The sequence below is a fragment of the Pelophylax lessonae genome (genome assembly GCF_965119305.1).
Source record: "Pelophylax lessonae genome assembly, chromosome: 5".
In the NCBI taxonomy this organism is placed as follows: domain Eukaryota; kingdom Metazoa; phylum Chordata; class Amphibia; order Anura; family Ranidae; genus Pelophylax; species Pelophylax lessonae.
Genome location: NC_138772.1, coordinates 454,424,879 through 454,445,683, shown reverse-complemented (window position 1 = coordinate 454,445,683; position 20,805 = coordinate 454,424,879). Strand labels below are relative to the sequence as shown.

Here is a 20,805-nt window from a genome sequence, read left to right as displayed (position 1 = left end):
ATTTGGCATATAACACTCCAGTAAAAATTAATCAACCAGGAATCAAAAGAAGCCATAATGTCAGGACTTTGTGTATTAATTTTAGGCCATGGGAGTTGTCCTCACCCAATGCATACTGCTGGTAGAACAGACTTTTAAAAAACCTAATCGAACCTAATCAAAAAAAGGAAGTCTACAGTATCGGCTGCATCCTAAAGCATATTTCACGATGCCAGTTATTCTCTATCTTAAATATTAGTCTAACCACATTTTATACATCAATAAATATGAAGCCTATTAAAGGATATCAGCTAAACAGTACACCCTTGATGGATAGGTTTTAACTTTTAAATCTATTATAAAGCAGTGTGGTAATTATGCAAATGTATCACTTTTATCATCTTTGAGAGTTTCTCAACCACATGTACTTCCAGGAAGTATTTTTTATTGTTTGAATGGATATTATATGCTGCCCAATTACATCCCTTGAAATAGTTTGACATTTTAAGAAAAAAAACATTATATCAAAAGAAATCTGATCAATTTTTTTAAAGCCTCAGAAATTGCTTTAGAACAAAAATACAACTTGGGGGAATGTGGTATAAATTGGGGTGTGTGGTAAATACTTGCTGTTATAAACAGGAATAGAAGATGATGAGAAACTTTGTGCGGTACAATGCAGAAGGCATTATAAACAGAAACATGTCTGCCTAAGTTCAGTTATTAGATAAATTCAGACTTTTAGAACTGGGGTTAGAGGCATTACAGTCTTATCACATATTTACAATTCAGTAGAGTATAGCTATGATTATCAACATTGTTCAAATCCATGTTTGCTAACATGTTTCCTGCTTACCTACCTTTACAGGTATTTTTAGTTTTAAACAAAAAATAGCACTTAAATCTCTAAGAATAAAAGTCACTGCAAAGGCATAACATTTCCAGTGGTGTATGCCTCAGCAGTGCTGACTCTCATGATATAATAAACTGAATATTGTTTCTGCTCACAAACTTGAATATCACACTGCAGGTACACAGGAGATGGCTACACTTCAACTTTAAATCTATCAGACAACATTACATATTTTATGAATATTGAAAGGGAATGCCTTAGGTGCAGCAGCGGAGAAGAAATACTGACCAAGTCCTGGAGCCAGTGCTGCAGCTGTGGCAGGGTCAAGCTGGAATGGGTTTATCATCATCTGAGGGTCAGCTGGGCTTTCCAGTTTCATCCCAGTCAGGCCTATATTTTGGGCTAGGTAGTACTGATAAAGCTCTGCCTCAGCTGGTGCAAGGCCCAAGTGCAGATTGTGCTGGATCTGTTTCATATTTTGTTGCAAAAGCATCATGTTGTGCATGTGCTTTTCACTGGTCATGTGAATACGGAGATTTCTTGCCACATTGGTTTCATAATCACACACTTCACAACGCCAGGTGGGTTTTTGTTTTGGTTTAGATGGAGATGGTGTCCCACAGCCACTGAGGCTTGTGTTGGGTGCTGGGGATGTATGGCCATAGACCTGCTCACCATTCCCGTTCTGTAGGTTCTGGACATTATTTAGGTGCTTGTCTGACTGCATATGAATACTGAGGTTGCCTTTGGTAGTTGTAGAGTAGTTACAAACCTCACAACGGAAGGGTTTATAGCCACAAGTGTAACTTTCACCCCTAGCAAGCCGAGGGTGAGGCTGTCCAGTCTTACAATAAGCACAAGAGCCAGTTGACTCTGGGTGTTTCTCCTTCATATGGGCCTCTAGAGTCTGCTGATACTTATAGTGCCAGTTGCATTTGGGGCATTTTAAAGTTTTACAAGAGTTTCTAGAATGCATCATTGTCATGTGGCCACCAAGCGACCTCGAGGACCCCAGAACTGTGTCACACTTGGGACACTCTATACCATTTCCTGGTGAGCCCTCGTCTGTGCCAAGAGTGCCAGGTACCAAGCTGTGCTGGTGAGGAGTAATAGAATTGTCTTCTTCTCCTCTAACGGTTTCATTTGGTGAAAGTGAAGTTGCACAGTCCTTACTGGCACTTGCATCCTCAAAGTCCTTGCCACCAATGTTAAAGCTACTGGTAACATTGCTATTAGTTAAAAGTACAGCAGTTTGTTTTTTCTTTTCTAAGTCATCGGAAACCGTCCCCGAGGAGGAAGAGGTACCCTTTTCAATAAATTTTAGCACACTGGATGATAAAGGAGAAATGCTTTGGTTTAAGAGCGGGAAATCTTTGCTACCAATACTATCTGCTAGGTCACCTAAAACCTCTTCTTCATCAAGTTCATTAGGATATGAATCTTCTTCTTCATCTACCCCTTCAACAGGCTCACTTTTAATGGGAAACCCCCCATTAGGATGTGAGCTACTGTTCTCTCTTTGCCTTTCACAGTTGTTGTCTTGGTCTTTACTCTCCACCTGTTTGTTGGAGTCAGACGATAAGTGGCTGTGGGACACAGAGGTAACTGGGGTGTTTGGTTTTGGACTAGACATGCCCCCTAGGTTTGCTTCAGCCTTTGGCATTTGGTTGACCCCATGTAACTGCTCTGTTGTGCTGGCGGTACTTGCACTACCTTTCAAAAAAGCAAATCCCGCCTGCAAAGAGTCACCATTTTCAACATGAAAAGCACTCCATAAACCACGGAAAGTTGTATCGGGGCCTATAAGGTTGGTAGTAGAAAAGTGGGGGAAAACAGAATTGGGTTTTTTTGGTTCCAGAAAGCTTATAAGAGGTTCTTTGTCCTTGCCAATCCCCTGTATTATGGCAGACACATATTTATTGTTGAGAAGCTTTTGCTCCTCCTCATTAAGGGTCATCCGATGATCATGCACAGCATGGGTTACAAATGACCTAATATAACCAAATGACAACTTGCACAAGAAACACATTAAAACAGGTTTCCTTTTCCCATCACTAACACAACCGTCAAATTTAGACAAGTCCACATTGTTTGGAACATCTTTGGACACACAGGAGTTTTTGGCTGAGCCATCACTGGTAAGATAGTCTTTGTCTCTCTTATGTCGGAGATCATAGACACGGAAACTGTGCAACACAGGACCAACTCCTGCTAATGCTGAGGTATTTGGGAAAGCCTGATCGGCTGTAAATGGTTTCCCGAGGGATGAAGCGATATGAAAAGTGTTGATGATCTGTGGGTAGAAAGACATGGACGCTGAAACAGACTGATCACTCTTCTCTCCAGCCGCGGTAAGCGAGTCCAGAAACATTGCTGTAGAAAAGAGTTTACTATTTGCTCCTTGCTGTGCATTCTGCCCACTATCTTTGGAGTCCTCAATTATATAAGCTGATCCATCAGGCTGGTAAACTATGTCCCCTAGTAAGTTCTCCACATCACTGTCCTCTAGCTCGCTTACTTCGCTATCATTGTCGTCCTTCAAGACAGGAAGGCGAGCGTTGGGGCAGTGGTGTTCCATGTATTTTTGTAAACTGGGGAAAGCAGTGGCGCATTCGTTGCAAGGTATCTCTTTAGCTGAGGCAACCTGAGTGGCAACTGCATTCTCTACACCGAAACCCAGTAAAATTTCACTCTTGCGCTCGTCCGTTCTCAGGTTGTCATCTGAAGAGCTGTTTTCCCTGTCAGGTTCCATCCCTGCAACTTTTTCTGGCACCTCATTATCAAGTTGTGTCGCTCCACATAGCTTTGATGTGCTCTGCCCATTTTCTTGCCTTGAGATAGTAGGAGAGTCACAGGTTTCCATGGCAATTGCTACATGTGGATCTCATTTCATCCCGCCTGTCAGGGACCTGGATTAAGAAAATGAGAGAAACCATTTATGTTACTGATACCAAGCATATCATCATTTATTACAAAATTAATGCCACAAAAAAAGCAAATATAAAACTGGTCTCTGCATAATCTATTGGTTAAATCAACAAATAGTATTGCATTATGTTTTAATCAATAAAAGTAAAAAAAACATAGTTAGATTAGAATTTAATACCATTGGCTGCTACTTCACGTTGCCAAGGCTTTATACTTTGTATTATTTTAGGAAATAAGGTTAATTAACCGGTTGCTGACCGCCGCACGACTATATACTGCGGCGGTCAGCCCCGGCCAGGCAGAGTGACGTATCGGTACGTCACTCGCCTGTCACTGACTTGCGAGCCTATCGCGGGCGGGCGGGCGCGCGCCCGCCGAGGCGCGCGCCCGCCGCGGCTCGTTCACAGGCAAGTCAGTGCGTGTGACCGGCGGACTCGATGTCCGCCAGTCACACTGCGATCGCTCCTGTGAAGGGAGAAAGACAGAGCAGCTTGTGTAAACAAGCTGCCTGTCAGTTCTCCCTGTGTAAAAGTAAAGATCTGACCGTTCTACTATGTAGAACGGTTGATTTTTGCTTTTACACCAATAGGAATGTCCCTACACAGTAGAAAGCACGCCCCTAGGACACACTTAACCCCTCCCTGTCCAATAAAGTTAACCCCTTCCCTGCCAGTGTCATTTTTGCAGTAACAGTGCATATGTATAGCACTGATTACTGCAGTAATGTCACTGGTAACCCCAAAAGTGTCAAAAATGTCAGTCAAGGGTCCGATCTGTCCGCCGCAATGTCGCAGTACCGAAAAAAAAAATCGCAGATCGCCGCCATTACGCGTTAAAAAAAAAAACACCAAAAATGACAAAAATCTTTCTCTTTGTTAGTAAACGCGATAACTTTTGCGCAAACCAATCAAAATACGCTTTTTGCGATTTTTTTTACCAAACATAGGTAGCATAAAACAAATTGGCCGAAAAATGTTAAAAAATTTTGATTTTTACTTTTTTTTTTGGGGAATTTCATATAAAAAAAATTTGAAAAATATTGTTATTTTTGCAAAATTTACGCTCTTTTTTTGTTTATAGCGCATGATCAAAAAATCGCACAGGTGATCAAATACCACCAAAAGAAAGCTCTGTTTGTGGGAAAAAAAGGACGTCAAATTCGTTTAGGTACAGCGTCGCACGACCGCGCAATTGTCCGTTAAAGTCACGCAGTAAAAAAATCGCAAAAAAACCCCTGGTCCTTTAGCAGCCAAATCCTCCGGGGCTTAAGTGGTTAACTGGCATCCTATGAAAAAGTCAACTGATGTCAAATTTAGAATACCATTGATAATCAGACCCATGTTTTCAGCTCATATCAGTCAATCAGAAAATTGCTTTCATAAAGATGCCCATATAAGGGCACATTGGATGCTTAAAGTAGTTCTAAAGACTGAAGGTTTTTTACCTTCATGCATTCTTTGCATGAGGGTAAAAAAAAAATATTCTGTGCTGCCCCTTTTACTTACCTGTGCCCAATCTCAATCTAGTTATGTGTACAAGAGTAGCGGCTCACCTGGATCTCTCCCTCCTCGCTGGTTCAGACACAGCAGTGGGAGCCATTGGCTCTTCCTGCCGTCAATCACAGCCAGTAAGGAGGGGGTGGGACTGAGCCATGCTCTGTGTGTCTTACGGACACACAGAGTGTAGCTTGGGAGTGAGCATGCAGGAGTGCCCCCACAGCAAGCGGCTTGCTATGGGGTCACTCAGCAGGGGGAAGGAGCTAGGAGCATCCACAAGGGATCTGAGAAGAGGAAGTTTGGGGCTGCTCTGTGCAAAACCATTGCACAGAGCAGTTAAGTATAACATGTTTGTTATTTAAAAAAAAAACATTTAATTTTAGTGTCACTTTTGAGATTATCCCTTCTCAGATAAAGACAAACAAATGTGCTACAGGTTTGGCAAATCGTTGGTGATGGCCAAATGAAAAATATGAGTGTATTTTCAAAAGGCCAAAGCTCGGGAGACAATGAGAATAAACTTTGTCTGCTTTGCATAGTGCTACAAGCCTAAAAAGCCAGCTTGGCCACTTTGAATGCTGCTTATCACACCTGCTATAAACTCATAAATGACCGATTTCCAGCAAAATGTTATTAGAAGTTTTGTTTTCCCATAGAGACAAAATGGGTGTTTAAAGTTTTTGTGGAACAACCCATTCCAGTATGTCTTGCATGTCAAAGGCATGTTTGGCCTAGCATTACTTTTCTGTCTATTTAAGAACACAAAACAAAGATCAGGGTTGTGTAGAAACACCAAACACAGCTTAGAGTAAGCAGACTACTAAAATCGAATTTCCGATTGATTGTCATGGGTTACGATAAAGCACCATGAACTCTGTCTTTGCAAAAAGCCAGGGTGCACTTGCTTGTTGTTATTAAGACAATAGAACAGGTCAGATTTAATTTCTCTATTCCATTTGTATATAAATGTGTCTAGCAATAAAGGTCAGTTTGCAGAACGAAATCCAGAGTCATTTTCATACAGTGCAGTAATCAAATCTAATCGTGTCATCTATGTCAGAAAGGGGAAATTATCAGATACATCAAACGATTTGCATAGATTGAAAATGAATCAAAATTAGTTTTGGTATGTGTGATGGATAAAATGACAGTCTAATTGCTTCTGCATCAAGCATCACAAAGCTTGGTGTGTAATTTTAATCATTGATGAGTTACAGGTTAATTATGCTCAGGGAATGCAGGGAGATTTAAACCCTCTTTGAAATTATTTGATCACAAAGAGCATGACAGAGGAATCATTTTCTAATTAGTAAACATAGACATGTTTACCTTGGGTAGGAAAGACATTGCACAAACACAAGGCATCTAAAAAAGTATAACAGTATAAAATTATGGCTATTCCTTATAGCAAACAAACTTCATTGGCTTTCTCTAACAGTGGCTTAATCTGGCCATACATGGATCAAAATTTGGCTAGTTCAGCAGGGACCAGCCAAATTTGGATCCATGAATGACTATTTCCTATATGAGAAGTCAATTCATGTATGACTATTCTTGTTCATAAGATGTCAATCTATCAATTGACATCTCATGAACTAACTTTTTGAAAAAGTCTGCTTTGATCAGTGCAGGCAACCAATCAGCTGCAGCACTGATTAGTGTTTTCTGACTGTGGGGGGAGTTTCTGCCTATCTAATGACACCACAGTGAGGATTCCCCCATCCACCTTGAATGCATGGATTGAGGGATCAGTTCAGTGTTTATTTTGTTCAGCCTGCCGGCTGAATGATAAAAACTGAACCATGTATGGATAGCTTTATTGATTGGCAGGGCAGTGTAGTGGCTTAGCAATTAGCACATGCTCCCCTTTGGCTTGTGTGGGTGTCTTTTGGGTACTCTGGTTTCCTTCCATTTTCTAAAAACATAATGGCAGGTTAACTGGCTCCTGTGCAGAACTGGCACTAGTATGACATTCTATTGAGCACCCCTAAGACAGCTGCCCAAAGAGCAGATACAAGTGTTTTGAGTCCCCACATGAAAAGCACTATCAAAAAATAAATTCATTAATTATGTAAATCATTCCGTGCAATATCAAATAATCTATAGCAACCAATTAGGCATAGGTTTGTTAAATCAGATGAGAAAAGAATACATTGGTTGCTATGAGTTACTACACTCTCTACCTTGCAATACCTCTTAGTATGTAAGCATAATTGAATCTGGTTGATTGCTATGGGCAACACGTCTGCTTTTTGTTTTCTTGCCCCAGCATTCATAAATCAATAATGCTTAATATAGATTAAATTAATGCAGAAAAAAAGACTTGTGCAATACTATTTGAAGCAGTGCTGAGAAAAATTCTATTTAGCATCCATTATTTGTGCTGTTCTGGAAAGGTGATTAAAGGTGATTGCTATAAAAAAAAAGTCAAACAAACCCCACCCCTATGGCTCATTTTCAGCTGATTTGCAGTTCATTAATGGGTTTCTAGCTAATGCCCATATCATAATACTAACACACTCAGCACTAGCAGAATATAAAGTCTTCTTGTCTGATAACTTGTAACATGCTGGCTATCTCAGTCAGGCTGGTGCCTCAAGTGCGTCTGATAACCTAGAGAAAAAATCAGAATGGATGAAGACTATAGAAGACTATGACCTCTTCTTTTTTTCTTGCCCAGCATTTCCAGAGAAGCCCATTTGGGGGAGGAGCCAGCTACATACCTCAATGCTACCATCACAATACACGTAAAGTTTACCATTCAACTAATCTAACTAGCACTGTTGCCATAACAAACATCGCTATAAATTATCCTCCCAGAATTAATCAAACACCCCCTAAACAATGACATCAGATTTTAGTCACAGTTGTATAAACACATGTGCACTTTGCTAAAAAATATATCTATAAAAAAATAAATACAATTTTTTTGAACTAATGGGAAGCGGGTTGCGGATAGGTGATGTATATTTAGGAAAGTCAGTCATCGGGAGAAAATATGACGTTTCTTATTCGGTGGTCTGATGAAAACACTAGATCTAAATAATTACAGAGGTTATTCCACAAACAAATGTTCCGTTTAATTAATACTGCTGTCGAATTGACTACTTTCTTGAGGTGTCAGTGCAGACAGCCCAGAAGGAAAACTTCATGCCTCGCAGCCTTAGCCCTCTTCACCAAGTTCTAGCAAAGTTGTGCTAGGATTGAAAAGTAAACAGTATAGCCTGCCACTGCAAACACTTAAAAGTCCTCTGGTGAATACAAAACAGGAGCATGAAAAAAGCAGCAGCGATTAAAGCAACAGGCTTTGGTTTAGCATTAAATTTAAGGTACCCACACACAGAAAGAAATGATTGTTCCCTAAGAGGCAAACATTTGCACAACTTTTACTTCAAGCAATAGACCCATACATTTGAGATGACAATAGACAGACTAAATTGACTATCACAGACACAGCAAAGAGCAAGATGTTAACACGTTACAATTTCTTCCTATATATAAGCATTTTTTACATCTTTTTGGATATCTCCATAAAATGGCCTAGTCTGATGTTAAACAAACCTTGTTTCAACTGACAGTTTGTCCCATTATGATACTTTGATCTGACCTTTGTACACACTGCATGGTCAAATAGTCATGATCACAATCACACTCTTGATATCATTTGTGTCAACCTATAAGCAATTCTAAAGTACGAAGTCACAATTTGCCAATTATACTATGTTACAGAAAAAAAAACAACTTATGTTTGCAATGTCAATTAGTTTGCAATGTCAATTTTGCAAATTAATTAGTAAATTGAGTTCCCTTGCAGTGAGGGATACCAAGTATTCAGATGCAGAAAAAAGCCTACAGCAATGGTTGCAACATTACATCACATTAAAAAGTTTCTGCAAAAAAGTTCATTCCCTTTCCCTGGTAAGATGGAACAATCCATTACTGTACTTATATGCATTTGTCAGGAGAGTAAAGTACAGTAGCTAAGAGTAGTCAGGGTTGGAAACAAAAATGACCTCTGAACTTTTGTTGAATGAGAAGTCTGCAAGTTTATGAACAGTTTTCAATGCAGTTCGTTTTTGAAGTGACAGGTGAAAAGAAAGTAAAAAAAAACAGCTGGAATAGGGGGAAAAAAACAAACATACCTCTGCACAAAAGAAGCAACTATCCTTGGTTTCTGAAATGACTATACCCACATTCTTTCCTTAAATTTGTGTGGATTGCATGAAGCAGTTGTGCCGTTATTGACTTCAGCTTCCACTCTGCAGTAAATGTTTTGCATGATTAGTGAGCTCTTTGAAAACTGAAAAAAAAAAAAAACCCTACCCAGAACTCTCTCTCTCTCGTAATAAAAAGAAGGCACTTGCTGAATAATAGGAGACGAATTCCTCTGCATTTAAAATGCAGAATTCTGACAAGAACAAAAGGGGCAGAATGACAGTGTAGTCCTGTTTTTAATTGAGATTGTCCCAGCCTTCTTCTACGGTCCAGTGAGACAGTGTTTGTGAAATGATTAAAAAGAACGTGATCTGATCAAGAGGATAGGATAAAAGGAAAGGAATGCTAGGTTAGCCACACTGCTTAGAACCCAGGAGGGAGAGAGGGAGAGCAAACAAATGGGATTCTTAGCCTATTGTTTTTTGTATTCCATCTGTGATTGACCAACTTGCCTATGCTCAGCCATTGAGTCTCTGCTTTTAAGAAAGGGTTAAAAGTTGCCCACTTATGACATAATGTGCTACCAAACTACAAATCTTAGCAGGAGAGAAAAAAAAGAGAGTAAATAAATAAAAATCCTTGAATTATATCAAGTTTCTGAAAGGTCATCACTGTCTCTGCTGTGGCCTTTTCCCTATCCCAAATCCTCTATCAATATGTCATAGAGAGTTAGGCAAAGACAAAAGAGAAGCTCAGTGTGAAAACTGCACATATATCTAATCCTGACAAAGGAATGAATGGGCCTTCACAAGTATAATTATACTTGTTTATTTGTTACCACGTACAGAGGACTGATGAAAAAATCCATCAAAGTGGTATTATGCAGACACCAAGAGCTTCTTTTCTTTGGTGACTAAAGCCACATTGAGGCTTAAATTCCTTATTGTTAAATTCAGAAGGGTAAAAAAAAAAAAAAAAAAAAAAAAAGATTTTGGCTGGGCTCTCTTTGCATCACTAGCTGACAGATCTTTTGTACAGGGGGGTGTATTAGATGCATTAGCTAGAAACTTTTACTGGTACCTTCTTTTGGTCAACGTCAAAAATCCTTCACTATGAAGTAGTGTACTTGGTGAAAAAAAAGGAGAGTGGATTTTGCTTCCCCTTGTTTTGTTATGTCCATCAATGTTAAATGGTCAACACCAAATAACCTTCCGGGTGCTTTGAAAAAGCAAAAGAATCATGGACTAGTCTAAAACAGCTAAGCAATACTATGAGCTTATTGCATCTTAAGGCAGAGCCAAGCTGAGACTTAAGCAAACCAGGCGGTGGAATCTGGGTATCACTGTGGTACTGTAGTCCTCACAAAGGTATTTTGATGATTTACATCTAATTTCATCACCTCCACCTGTAGTAACAAAGGTCATCACAGAAGAGGAGGGTCCATGCCACCAGATTTTCCACTGGCTAACAGTGAGTTTCTGTTGTTGTTGGGCTTTATATGAAGGACAGAGCAACATGGACAGGAAAGAATAAGTACTAGGGAATAGGCACTACATAGTGTAAAGTGGCATTTTGTGTGGAATTGGTAACTTTGTCCTAAAGGCCAAGTCAGCTTTTTTGCCCTTAAAGTGGTATTAAAGGTTCAGGTTTTTAAATTAAAAAAATAACAAACATGTCATACTTACCTGCTCTGTGCAATGGTTTTGCACAGAGCAGCCCCAATCCTCTTCTTCTTGGGTCCCCTGTCAGCGCTTCTGGCTCCTACCCCTTGAACAGTGCCCCCCAAAAGCAAGCTGCTTGCTATGGGGGCACTGGTGTGTGCTTGTTCCTACGCATTTATAAGACACGCTGCGACTTGGCTCCGCCTCGCTCTCTCTTCATTGGCTCACTGGCTGTGATTAACAGCAGTGGAGGCCAATGGCTCCCACTGCTGCCTCAGGCAGTGAGGAGATGGAGTCTCGGGACAGTCGAGGTTCTCGTGCTCATCGCTGGATGGAGAGAAAGCTCAGGCGAGTATTGGGGGGGGCTATGGGGGGAGTTGCACCCAGAAGGTTTTTTGCCTGGATGCATAGAATGCATAAAGGTAAGAAACCTTCAGCCTTTACGACCACTTTATTTCTTGGTACTGAAAAGATAGTTATACATATTTTTTTGAGTTGAGTTGAGTTTTTGAGATTAGTATACCCCATTTACTGAAGAGCAAGAACTGGTCATTTTTACTGCTTGCAACATACATAAACAGTGAGATATTTATGAGCAATCTCTTCCAATCACTTCCTTAAATATGGCCGTGCAATACATTTTTATAGATAGAAAACACATTTATTCAGCTTTCTCTTGCTCTCCCTATCTTCACACACTACAGTTAGTTATTCAATGTGGTTCAAATAATCTATATCAAAAAACTATCTTTATGCAAAGCTGTTATAACTCTGTAAACCCCAGCATGTTTATGTGGCACCCCAACTGCGGAAGCCCATTGAAACTATCTTTCCTAACCTTTTATGCCAAGTCCAGGGAGAGCATGTTGCCCAGTAACTGAAAGGCACCACCCTAAAATTCAAAGACTCTTGCATGAAATCAAAGAAAACCTAAACGTTTTATGGGCTCCCCCGAACAATCCCATGAAATATTAAGGAAAAATATGGAACAGATGAACTATTAAGTAGCCATTACACTTTAAAAGACCCTAAATCAAATAACGTAGGCACGTTTGGGGGGGAGAGTGGGAGAGAAATAAGCTTTTCCTTACTGGACAGAAATATATCAAAGTAAAAGCAATCTGCATAGTTAATGTCTTTGTGCTCTTTCCAATTTAAAACAGAAAAGCTGTAATTTTTCTTTGCTGGCAATCTGGAAACACTCTGGAGTTAATTACAGCTGATTCGTAGTGAACCGCACAAACAAAGGCCAGTCTATGTCCAGACAATTATACTGCATTAACCAGCTTAGTGCTTCCTGCTGATGGTTCAGGGTTCTTCCATTACACCCTTCTACCTTCCCAGCACGATAGAAAATGCTTCTGCAAGGAGGAATTAATGAAGAGAACTGCAAAAGAATGTGTGACGACCTCTTCTGACACTGCAAAAAGAAAAAAAAACTTTCCACCCATGTCACGACTAAAGGAGAGAAGGTAATTAAGTTTGAATAGAGGGATGTAACCAAATATAGTATGCCTTTAATGGTAGGCACATAAAAAAGAGATAGCTTACAAAGGCAGACTGGAGAGTGCCATTCTACCTGATGACTACCCCTATCGCCTTCTCATCTTCTTCCTCCTCTCCCTCTAGGCCATAGCAGCTAACATACCAGATTGTTTTAATTTTCTAATCAAATCTTATGTGACTGATGACTTCTAAGTTTTCTTTTTACATTTGAATCAAAGAGGGAACATGTACCTTATGCATAAATGTGTAATGGCTTCTTATTTAAATATGATGAAAAGAATAGCGAAGTCTTGAATTGCTGATGCCTTTTGCAAGCCTTCATGAGACATTAACTCATTCAGGGATGCAGGGAGGTACAAACATTGCCATATGCTCAGGCTTGATCTGCTTAATGAGTAGGGGGGGTTATCAAGATCATTGTACAGCTTTAGCTGTAAGTCTGGGTTTAAGCTGTGACTCATGTTCTTTTTTCTTCCAAGAACATTTCAGAATCAATATGCAAGAAGTGAGAGCAATTACTTGTAAGTTGCCTCAGTAAACAAACATGCATGAAGTATTTGGAACACTGTCTTATATGAGCAGAAGACAAGAGTGCAAGACATAATTATTCCCATACAATTAACAAGGGAGATCTGCACTAGTTTCCAAATGACTGCCAAGAGGTTTTCTATAAAGAATATAAATTCTTAAGTACCAAATATGTCACAATGATTGACATCATGGTTGACCTCTGCTACTTTGTGTTGCCTTTAAAACAGGGGCAAGTGTTTTAACTGTTATGGGGTGTTCTACAAACTTGAGAAATGAACATCATAGGTGTTGCCCTCAGCTTTCATTTTTAATATCACATGCAAGAACATTGGGGTTCACTTGAACTCATTACAATACTGACTGCTGTGATTCTGATCTCAGATTTTAGGCACTTATGGATATAGACAATGATATAGAATTCTTTGTCTTCCAGTGATGAACAGTGGTCTACAAATACCAATCTTTGCCTTCCTGTTTATAGGATCCAAATAATAGATTATACAATGCACACCTGTGAAAACCATGAAACAGTCACATACAATGCAATGGACAATCTTCTTTCTGACATTAAACACACCAGTTCCTGTCTTCTCAATGATCTCATCAGAGCACAGCAATGATGGAAAAATCCACTAAGTGCACTGACACACAATGCACATAATGTGTATTTCTGTAAGATAGTGACCCATTGAGCCTTCTGAATTAATCGCATCTCTTGGTCTCATCTATGCAAAGCAGGATTAGAGATAAAATGATGACTTCTTAATCCCTTTGATTTTCCTTTACTAAATAAATATTAAACTACAAATCAGAAAGGTTCTGGAAGGTATTACAATGCAAAAATGTACATTAAGAAAATACTTAATGGTTATGTAAATTGCACTCAGTTTTACAAGCTGCTCATTGATGAGACTGGTCCCAATCCATTTCCTCTTCAACCCTCAAAAATCCCTCTCAGATTTGAAAGTTTAAGTTCATAATCCTACTAAACAGAAAGATTAACCTTGGAATCCATTAAGTCTTTCTTGAAAGAAATTCACTGCATTAATCATGTCAGAGAATTAACAAATCATATTACCATGTTTATTTATATGTCAATACTTTCAACCTGTAAATCCACGCAATATAATCCTTCTCCTGGTAGAACATCAACTGAAGAAGTGTCAAGTCAAAACTCTACACAATGCAGCCAGAGTCAGTTTGGTTAAAAAAAAAAAAAATGTTGCACCTGTTTTCATTACCTTAGCATTGGATTGCTTATATATTATCTGTTCATGACAATTATATTGGGGGCCTAAAAAAAACTAATGCGTTACAAATATAGGGTAAAATAAGATAAGATAAAGGTAGAAAAGAGCTCAATCAAATAAAGGAAGAACCCTGTTAGTTAAATTGGTTGTTGACCTTCCAGAAGCTAGCTATAGGTCTGTGCTGAGTATAGCATTTCTGGGCAGTGGTATGAAGGCACCATAACATTTTGCCATCCCATAGCATCTACAGTATTTCTGTAGAAAAAAGGAATGCTCATACAAACACATATGTCTCAGCTATCACCGCATTACCATGCTTACGCCTCTAAATACCCACCCAGGGTGTAGTGGGCATACAAGCCCTTCAAGACCCAGGCTCAAGACTGTGTTCACTCTTGCAAGCATGATACTTCTGATGTAGCCCAATTGTTGCCTCAGCTTACATTCACATTACATTACTATCAATTCACTTGAACGTAATGACACCATTGTGACAGGTGACTGCTTTTAAAAGGGGGCTTCTTTGAAATGTTTATTACAAAGGCTATCTTTCTTGCAGTAGGTGTAAGTGTCCACTTTAAAAATTCACCATAGCAAGTGTATAGTGGCATGGGGCAAACATACAAAGGTAATTAATGAATCTCAGGTTTGTAAAACAAACCAGTGAAGTAGGAATCCTGCAGCTGTCGGGATAAGTGGACAAGCTTTTGGAATTCAGTGGGATTACAGAGCTATTTTTATTGGTCAAGCAGCAAGAAAAACATATCCCCAAAGATTACTATGTTGTCAACATGGACAGCATTGCTCCAGGTTTGGTCTTTTATATAACAATGATCTCTAAAAAGATTATATATGGAACACACATGTTTTTCTTGAACTGATAGTAGCTATATAGGTTAAGAACTTTATTATTTCCAGAGACAACAAGAAGAAAATGAATATCTACCTGCTGAATACACGGTTCTGTTTATCCTGAATCATTTAATGTTGGGTAGATTCAAGTGTATTGATGAACCTGTAAGTTTCTTAAAGAATTAAAGTGATTGCAAAAGCTTTGCATTTTATTTATTTTTTATAACAAATAGGTCGTATTTACCTGCTCTGTGCAGTGGTTTTGCACAGAGCAGCCCTGATCCTCCTCTTCTCAGGTCCCCTGCCAGCACTCTTGGCTCCTACCCAATGCTGAGTGCCTCCCCTAGCAAGCTGCTTGCTATGCTGACACTCATGCATGCTTAATCCCGAGCCCTGCTTACCCCTGCCCAAAAACCAATGGCTTTTGCTGCTGTCCCCGAGCCAATGAAGAGAGAGATAGCTGAGAGAGCTTCTGCTCTTGTGCACATTGCTTGATTGAAAATGGGCTTGGGTAATCAAAAGGGGTGAGGGGGCTGGGGGAAGCAGCACACTAAAGGTTTTTTTTGCTTATTGCAGAGAATGCATTAAGGTAAAACTCCTTCAGGCTTTAGAACCACTTTAACCCCCTGGCGCCAGCCATATGCATATATGCAGACTCTTGGCAGGTGGTTCTGATGCTGAGCGGTCACATATATGTGGCCCTGTGTTTACAATTTACCGAGCAGGGAGCGCACTCCCAGCACAGTAGCTGGGATCGGTATGCTCCCAATACATACTTGCGATCGGGAGCTTTCCGATCATGTGACCGCTGTGACAGCCAATCACAGTGGTCACATGCCCACCTCCACCTTTAAAAAACTCTTAAAGGGCCGGGAGTTAGGCAGTCAGTGGGAAGGGGTTAAACTACAGATAGGTACCTAATTGCTGCTAAAGACCTATTTTAAACACTCTTTGGTGAAACCCATGCTATGCCCCAAGATAGCATATTTGCTGTCAGTTGTGGCACCCTGCTTATCTAATCTTTAGTTCAATGACTCTTCCCATGTGGTGACGGCACTGCAATGCCCTCTCACTGTGGCCAGTATTGAATGTCATAGTCAACTTCTTAGTTCCAAGTTACACACAAATTATATTGGTATGTGAAATTAGCAAGAAAATTGTCCATACTGTTAAAACAGAGTAGAAAAACGGTATTCAGTAAACTCATTATTTCATTTTTTATACTTGTTTTCCTAATTTAGCTATGTTATACCATCATTACACCATAGGTAAATCTGCTTTACTTTGTACAAACTATAAAATATTTTAGAAGCACGGAGACCTATGGCTTTTATCAGTGTAGTCACATGTTGGGAAACCCATCTGTTCTAGTGATGTCAGCAAAAAAAAAAAAAAAAAAGCACTACGGTTGCAACTCCTTATTATAATTAAATCCTTATCAGCACTTTTTTGTTACTCAGCTTACTCTTTTCCTGTCCTTCCGTACACAGTGTTTATGTGCTGAGTTTTCTATATAAACAACAAGGTTTAAAAAACAAATATCTACTGTGTTTGTATGAACAAAAAAGTTGAGCATCGCAGAAAGGGCAAACACTTAGGCATTGTAGTGTCCCCGCAATAATGGCCCATTAATAATTATTAGTGTGGTTAGAGAACAGAAGGACATTCAGTCAGCAGGGGTTTTGAAGTAATCAAACGTAATTTTAAGGCTCCATTCTTTGATAGAAGAAGGTTTCGTGATGCTTATGTATATGTATATAGTTTCTACAGCTATACAAAGTAGTGTGTTCATATCCACATGGGAGGAGGGACCCCTGTTGTTTTAACAAAGCAAGTTAGGGTTTTAAGGCATCATTAAACAATTAGACGATGAAGTTGGTCCTATGAAACCATAATTTACGACTATGTTCTAACAACATCCCCAACAATAAAGTTTCTATTCTCTGGTTACTTAAAGAAAAACTTTGTCTGCAGCCTAACACCACTGTAATTATCTTCATAAAACTAATCACAGGCCAGGTATTTGGGAAACATTCCATTTCTATTAGCAACCCTCCAAAGTCATGATGGAAAAAAAACTAGGCTGAATACAACTGGGAAAAAGTATATTTAAAGCCTTTCAGTACATATTTAAACAGTGCATTCAACACCCCTAACTAGTGATGCTAGTCAGGCAATTAACAGATGGCGTCCAGACCTTACAACTACCAAGATTCCGTAATGCTTATTAGAACTGAACGTGTCAGCAAAGCTCCAATTGTTATGAACGCAGCATAATATTTCTAAAAGAAAAGGAAATATACCCTTAACACCAATTGGCATCTCTTCTTTTATTATTTGTTCAAATTATATTACAAAACCAACACATGAAACCTGAAACTCGATCTTAAAGGCCTTGTATTACATGGGCAATCTTCTGTGTAACCTACTCAGCAAAGGGAGCTGACCTGGTGCTGTAAAACAGGTCTATTTACCCATACCAGATGTACACCTGTTAGGTCTATAGACTAGCTAGTATTGAAGACAGGTTCTCTTGTGGACTGACTGGCCCAGCAACTTGGCTGCATTTTCACTCATATTTTAGCTTAATATATTATGTTAAATATGCTGAACTTAAAGTGTAACTTCACCTTTACAGAAAATCTTTAAAGGTGACCTAGGCCTGGACCCCTCCCCCCAACCCCTGGTCCCGCTGTACTTACCTTCCCCCATCCTGCGCCGTCAGGCACCGACAAGCAGCTGCACTGGTCCGGGGGTTGGAAATCCCTGCTGCTTAACCTCCTCTCCGTACTGCACTAGTACAGAAAAGACGCATTCTAATTGATCAGCGCTGTCATACGAATGGCGCTGACCAATCAGAACCTGTCTAGTCTGCCCTGAAAGTAGAGAAAGCCACGAGGATTTAAAATCCCCCGACTGGCTGAAAGGCTTGCTGGTCCCTGACAGAGCAGAATCACAGGAGGTAAGTACAGTGGGATCGGGGGGGGGGGGTCCATTGTTAGCCTTGTAAATTTTCTGTGAACTAACACTTTTAAGTGATACTAAATTTTATTTTAAATATATATATATATATATATATATATATATATATATATATATTTTTTTTTTTTTTTTTTTTTTTTCAAAATTACGCATACTTAACGCAAAAAAAAGCACCTTCTATTGCCCTCAGCCTTCTCCAAATCCCATTTTCTGCTGCTCTGATCTGACTTATTGAAAGGTGGCTGGCTACATTCATTCCTCATGTTCCCACTGTATTTAATAACATAGTTACCCCCTTTTGCATGCTCCTGAAGTAGACTAGGGACTATGGGGCTGTTAGTGTACATAGAGCAGTGCACATGACCACAACTAGTGTACACTGCTCATTCCAAACAAACTGAACTAAGAAGGGAAGGAGAAGTTTGGGAGCTCATGGGGGTTGTTACAACAGGCAGTAAAACACAATAAGAAACAATTTAGTGAAAAATAGATTACATGGCCATTAACAAGCCTGCAGAGCATTGCACTTGTGATCAGCAGATCATGGGTACACTCTCAGTCTCCTGCAGACTCTCAGCAAAGCTGTCTACTCATACCTCATAATTGGCCGGCAGTTACCTGAGAGAAGGAAGATCAATGGACTATGAGAGCGCTCACTAGTGCTCTCGTAGTTAATTGAGAACTACAATCCATCAGCCACAATGGCAGACAGTACTTATAGGCATTCATTCACAGGAAACTGTGAATGAATGATGTGGCCACGTGGAGCCCTGTACCGCTGCACTGTTTTTAAATTCTAACAGTGAGCGTGGGGACAGGATTCCCTGTCCGCTGTCACAGGGGGAGGGAATGGCTGCAGATGCTGGAACATGTTACATGTTCCACCCTAAAAATAGAAGTAACATGACACATGTTCCAATGGTGAACTTATCCTTTATCATTGGAGAATAAGGATATCATTTAGTGTCACTTTTACGTCACAACAATAATAGTTATGTATGTATGTATGTTAAGATGTAGTAAATAGAATATAATCATAGTTGATATATCTTTATAATTCTGATATAATATATATATGTTATAATAATGACCGTGGTTTCTGTCTCAAGTCTGTAAATTTTTGTCAAACCCCTAGGACGTTTAGTGAAGATCAGCATTGGACTACCTCTGTTTTACTCTGAAGCTGAATGCTGACAATACGTTTGTATATAGAGCCTCTGTATAGAAGACCTGATGAAGCCCACTTTGAAGGGGACGACAGTAAAATGGATGCCATAAGTTCATGTTTGGTTCCATCACGTCATATTCCCATACTTGTCTTCTTTTGATAATGCGTTAATTATTTACTTAGTATGCTCTGTTCTTGCATTGCATAAATGAAAGGCGACAGTTTACCTCTGCAAAGCGTCATCTTCTGTCATTATTATTATTATTGTTTTTTTTTTTTTTACACCGAGACTTAATTTGTGTGTTGTGGAGAAGTGAAATAAGCAATTCGGTAATTAACTTTTGTGTTTTTAGATGTATGAACCTTAATTAGATTTCATTATAAACAAACAAATGTCAGGCACAATTATGAGCTCCTTGCCTTACCCACACATTATCCCTTTTCAAACAAACTTGATGTCACACAAATTATAATCAAGCGGCCTGCAATTCGGAGTTGAATTCTACATGATTTGCCAGTAACCTGATTACCTTAACTTCAATATCATTACAGGAAAAGTATTTTAAGATAAATAATTACCAGAATTCCAACAGGAGACAGGCTTAATTGTATTGATTCAGGAGAACCAGGCAGAGTGGGACAGAGCTGACGGAATAATGTTATCTTAAATCTACCCTTTCTATTAAAATGATATTGCCTGGCAGGAAAAAGGTAATCTGAGATAGGTGTATGAAAAATCAGATACAGGACTCTAATAATTATTTTACCCAATTATCTCCTAAGAGAAGCAACAAAATATCACTGCAAAAGCAACCTTATGGAACTGAGTCGCCAGTCTTTATTACAGGCTGGTTCATCTGTTATAAGCAAGAACAAGTAGATCTGCCAGGACATAATGGAGGTGAATGATTAGTCGTGTAGCACTTTGAGTGAACTTCTCCTCAATGCAATAAGAGTTAATTAAAGTTTACCACCAAACATCCACCAAAGTAGGATGTTGATCGTGTTTCAGCATTAAGTGCAAGCAGACAATGCTTGGCAGCAATTAGAACCAGCTATCAAATGACCTGCAATGATAATTATACATTCAAAACAGCTAAAAGAGCTGAAAAAAACTAATCAGCCTTTTCTTTTTTTCTTTTTTTCTCTCTCTCTCTCCCTCTCCCTACAACAACAATTCCAAGGGCAGGAAGCAGGTATCAGATTATTTCAGTTTAACACTGTAAATCAATAGAATTAAACAAGCAGGAGTTGTCTGAGTACATTATCTAGCAAAGAACAATTTACTGTACCTGATGGACGAGATCCTGAACCCATTCACTCAATGAGCACAAAAAAAGGCAAAGTGGATATGTTTCAATAAAATGTTCTGCAAGCCTGCTGATTATGAGAATGCCTATTTAGAGAGTGTATTTATCTGCTTCGTAATTAAAGCATTCTTTTG

General features: G+C 39.3%; 1 protein-coding gene across 1 annotated transcript in view; it reads right to left on the bottom strand.

The window, feature by feature from the left end:
• The window catches only part of ZFHX4 (zinc finger homeobox 4), a 213,750-nt gene that overhangs the window by 178,404 nt on the left and 14,541 nt on the right, over positions 1–20,805 (bottom strand). Inside the window, exon 2 of the mRNA XM_082259763.1 lies at positions 1,121–3,741. Coding sequence (XP_082115889.1) covers positions 1,121–3,695 — 2,575 coding nt within the window. The 5' untranslated portion in view covers positions 3,696–3,741. The remainder of the gene's footprint in view (positions 1–1,120; positions 3,742–20,805) is intronic.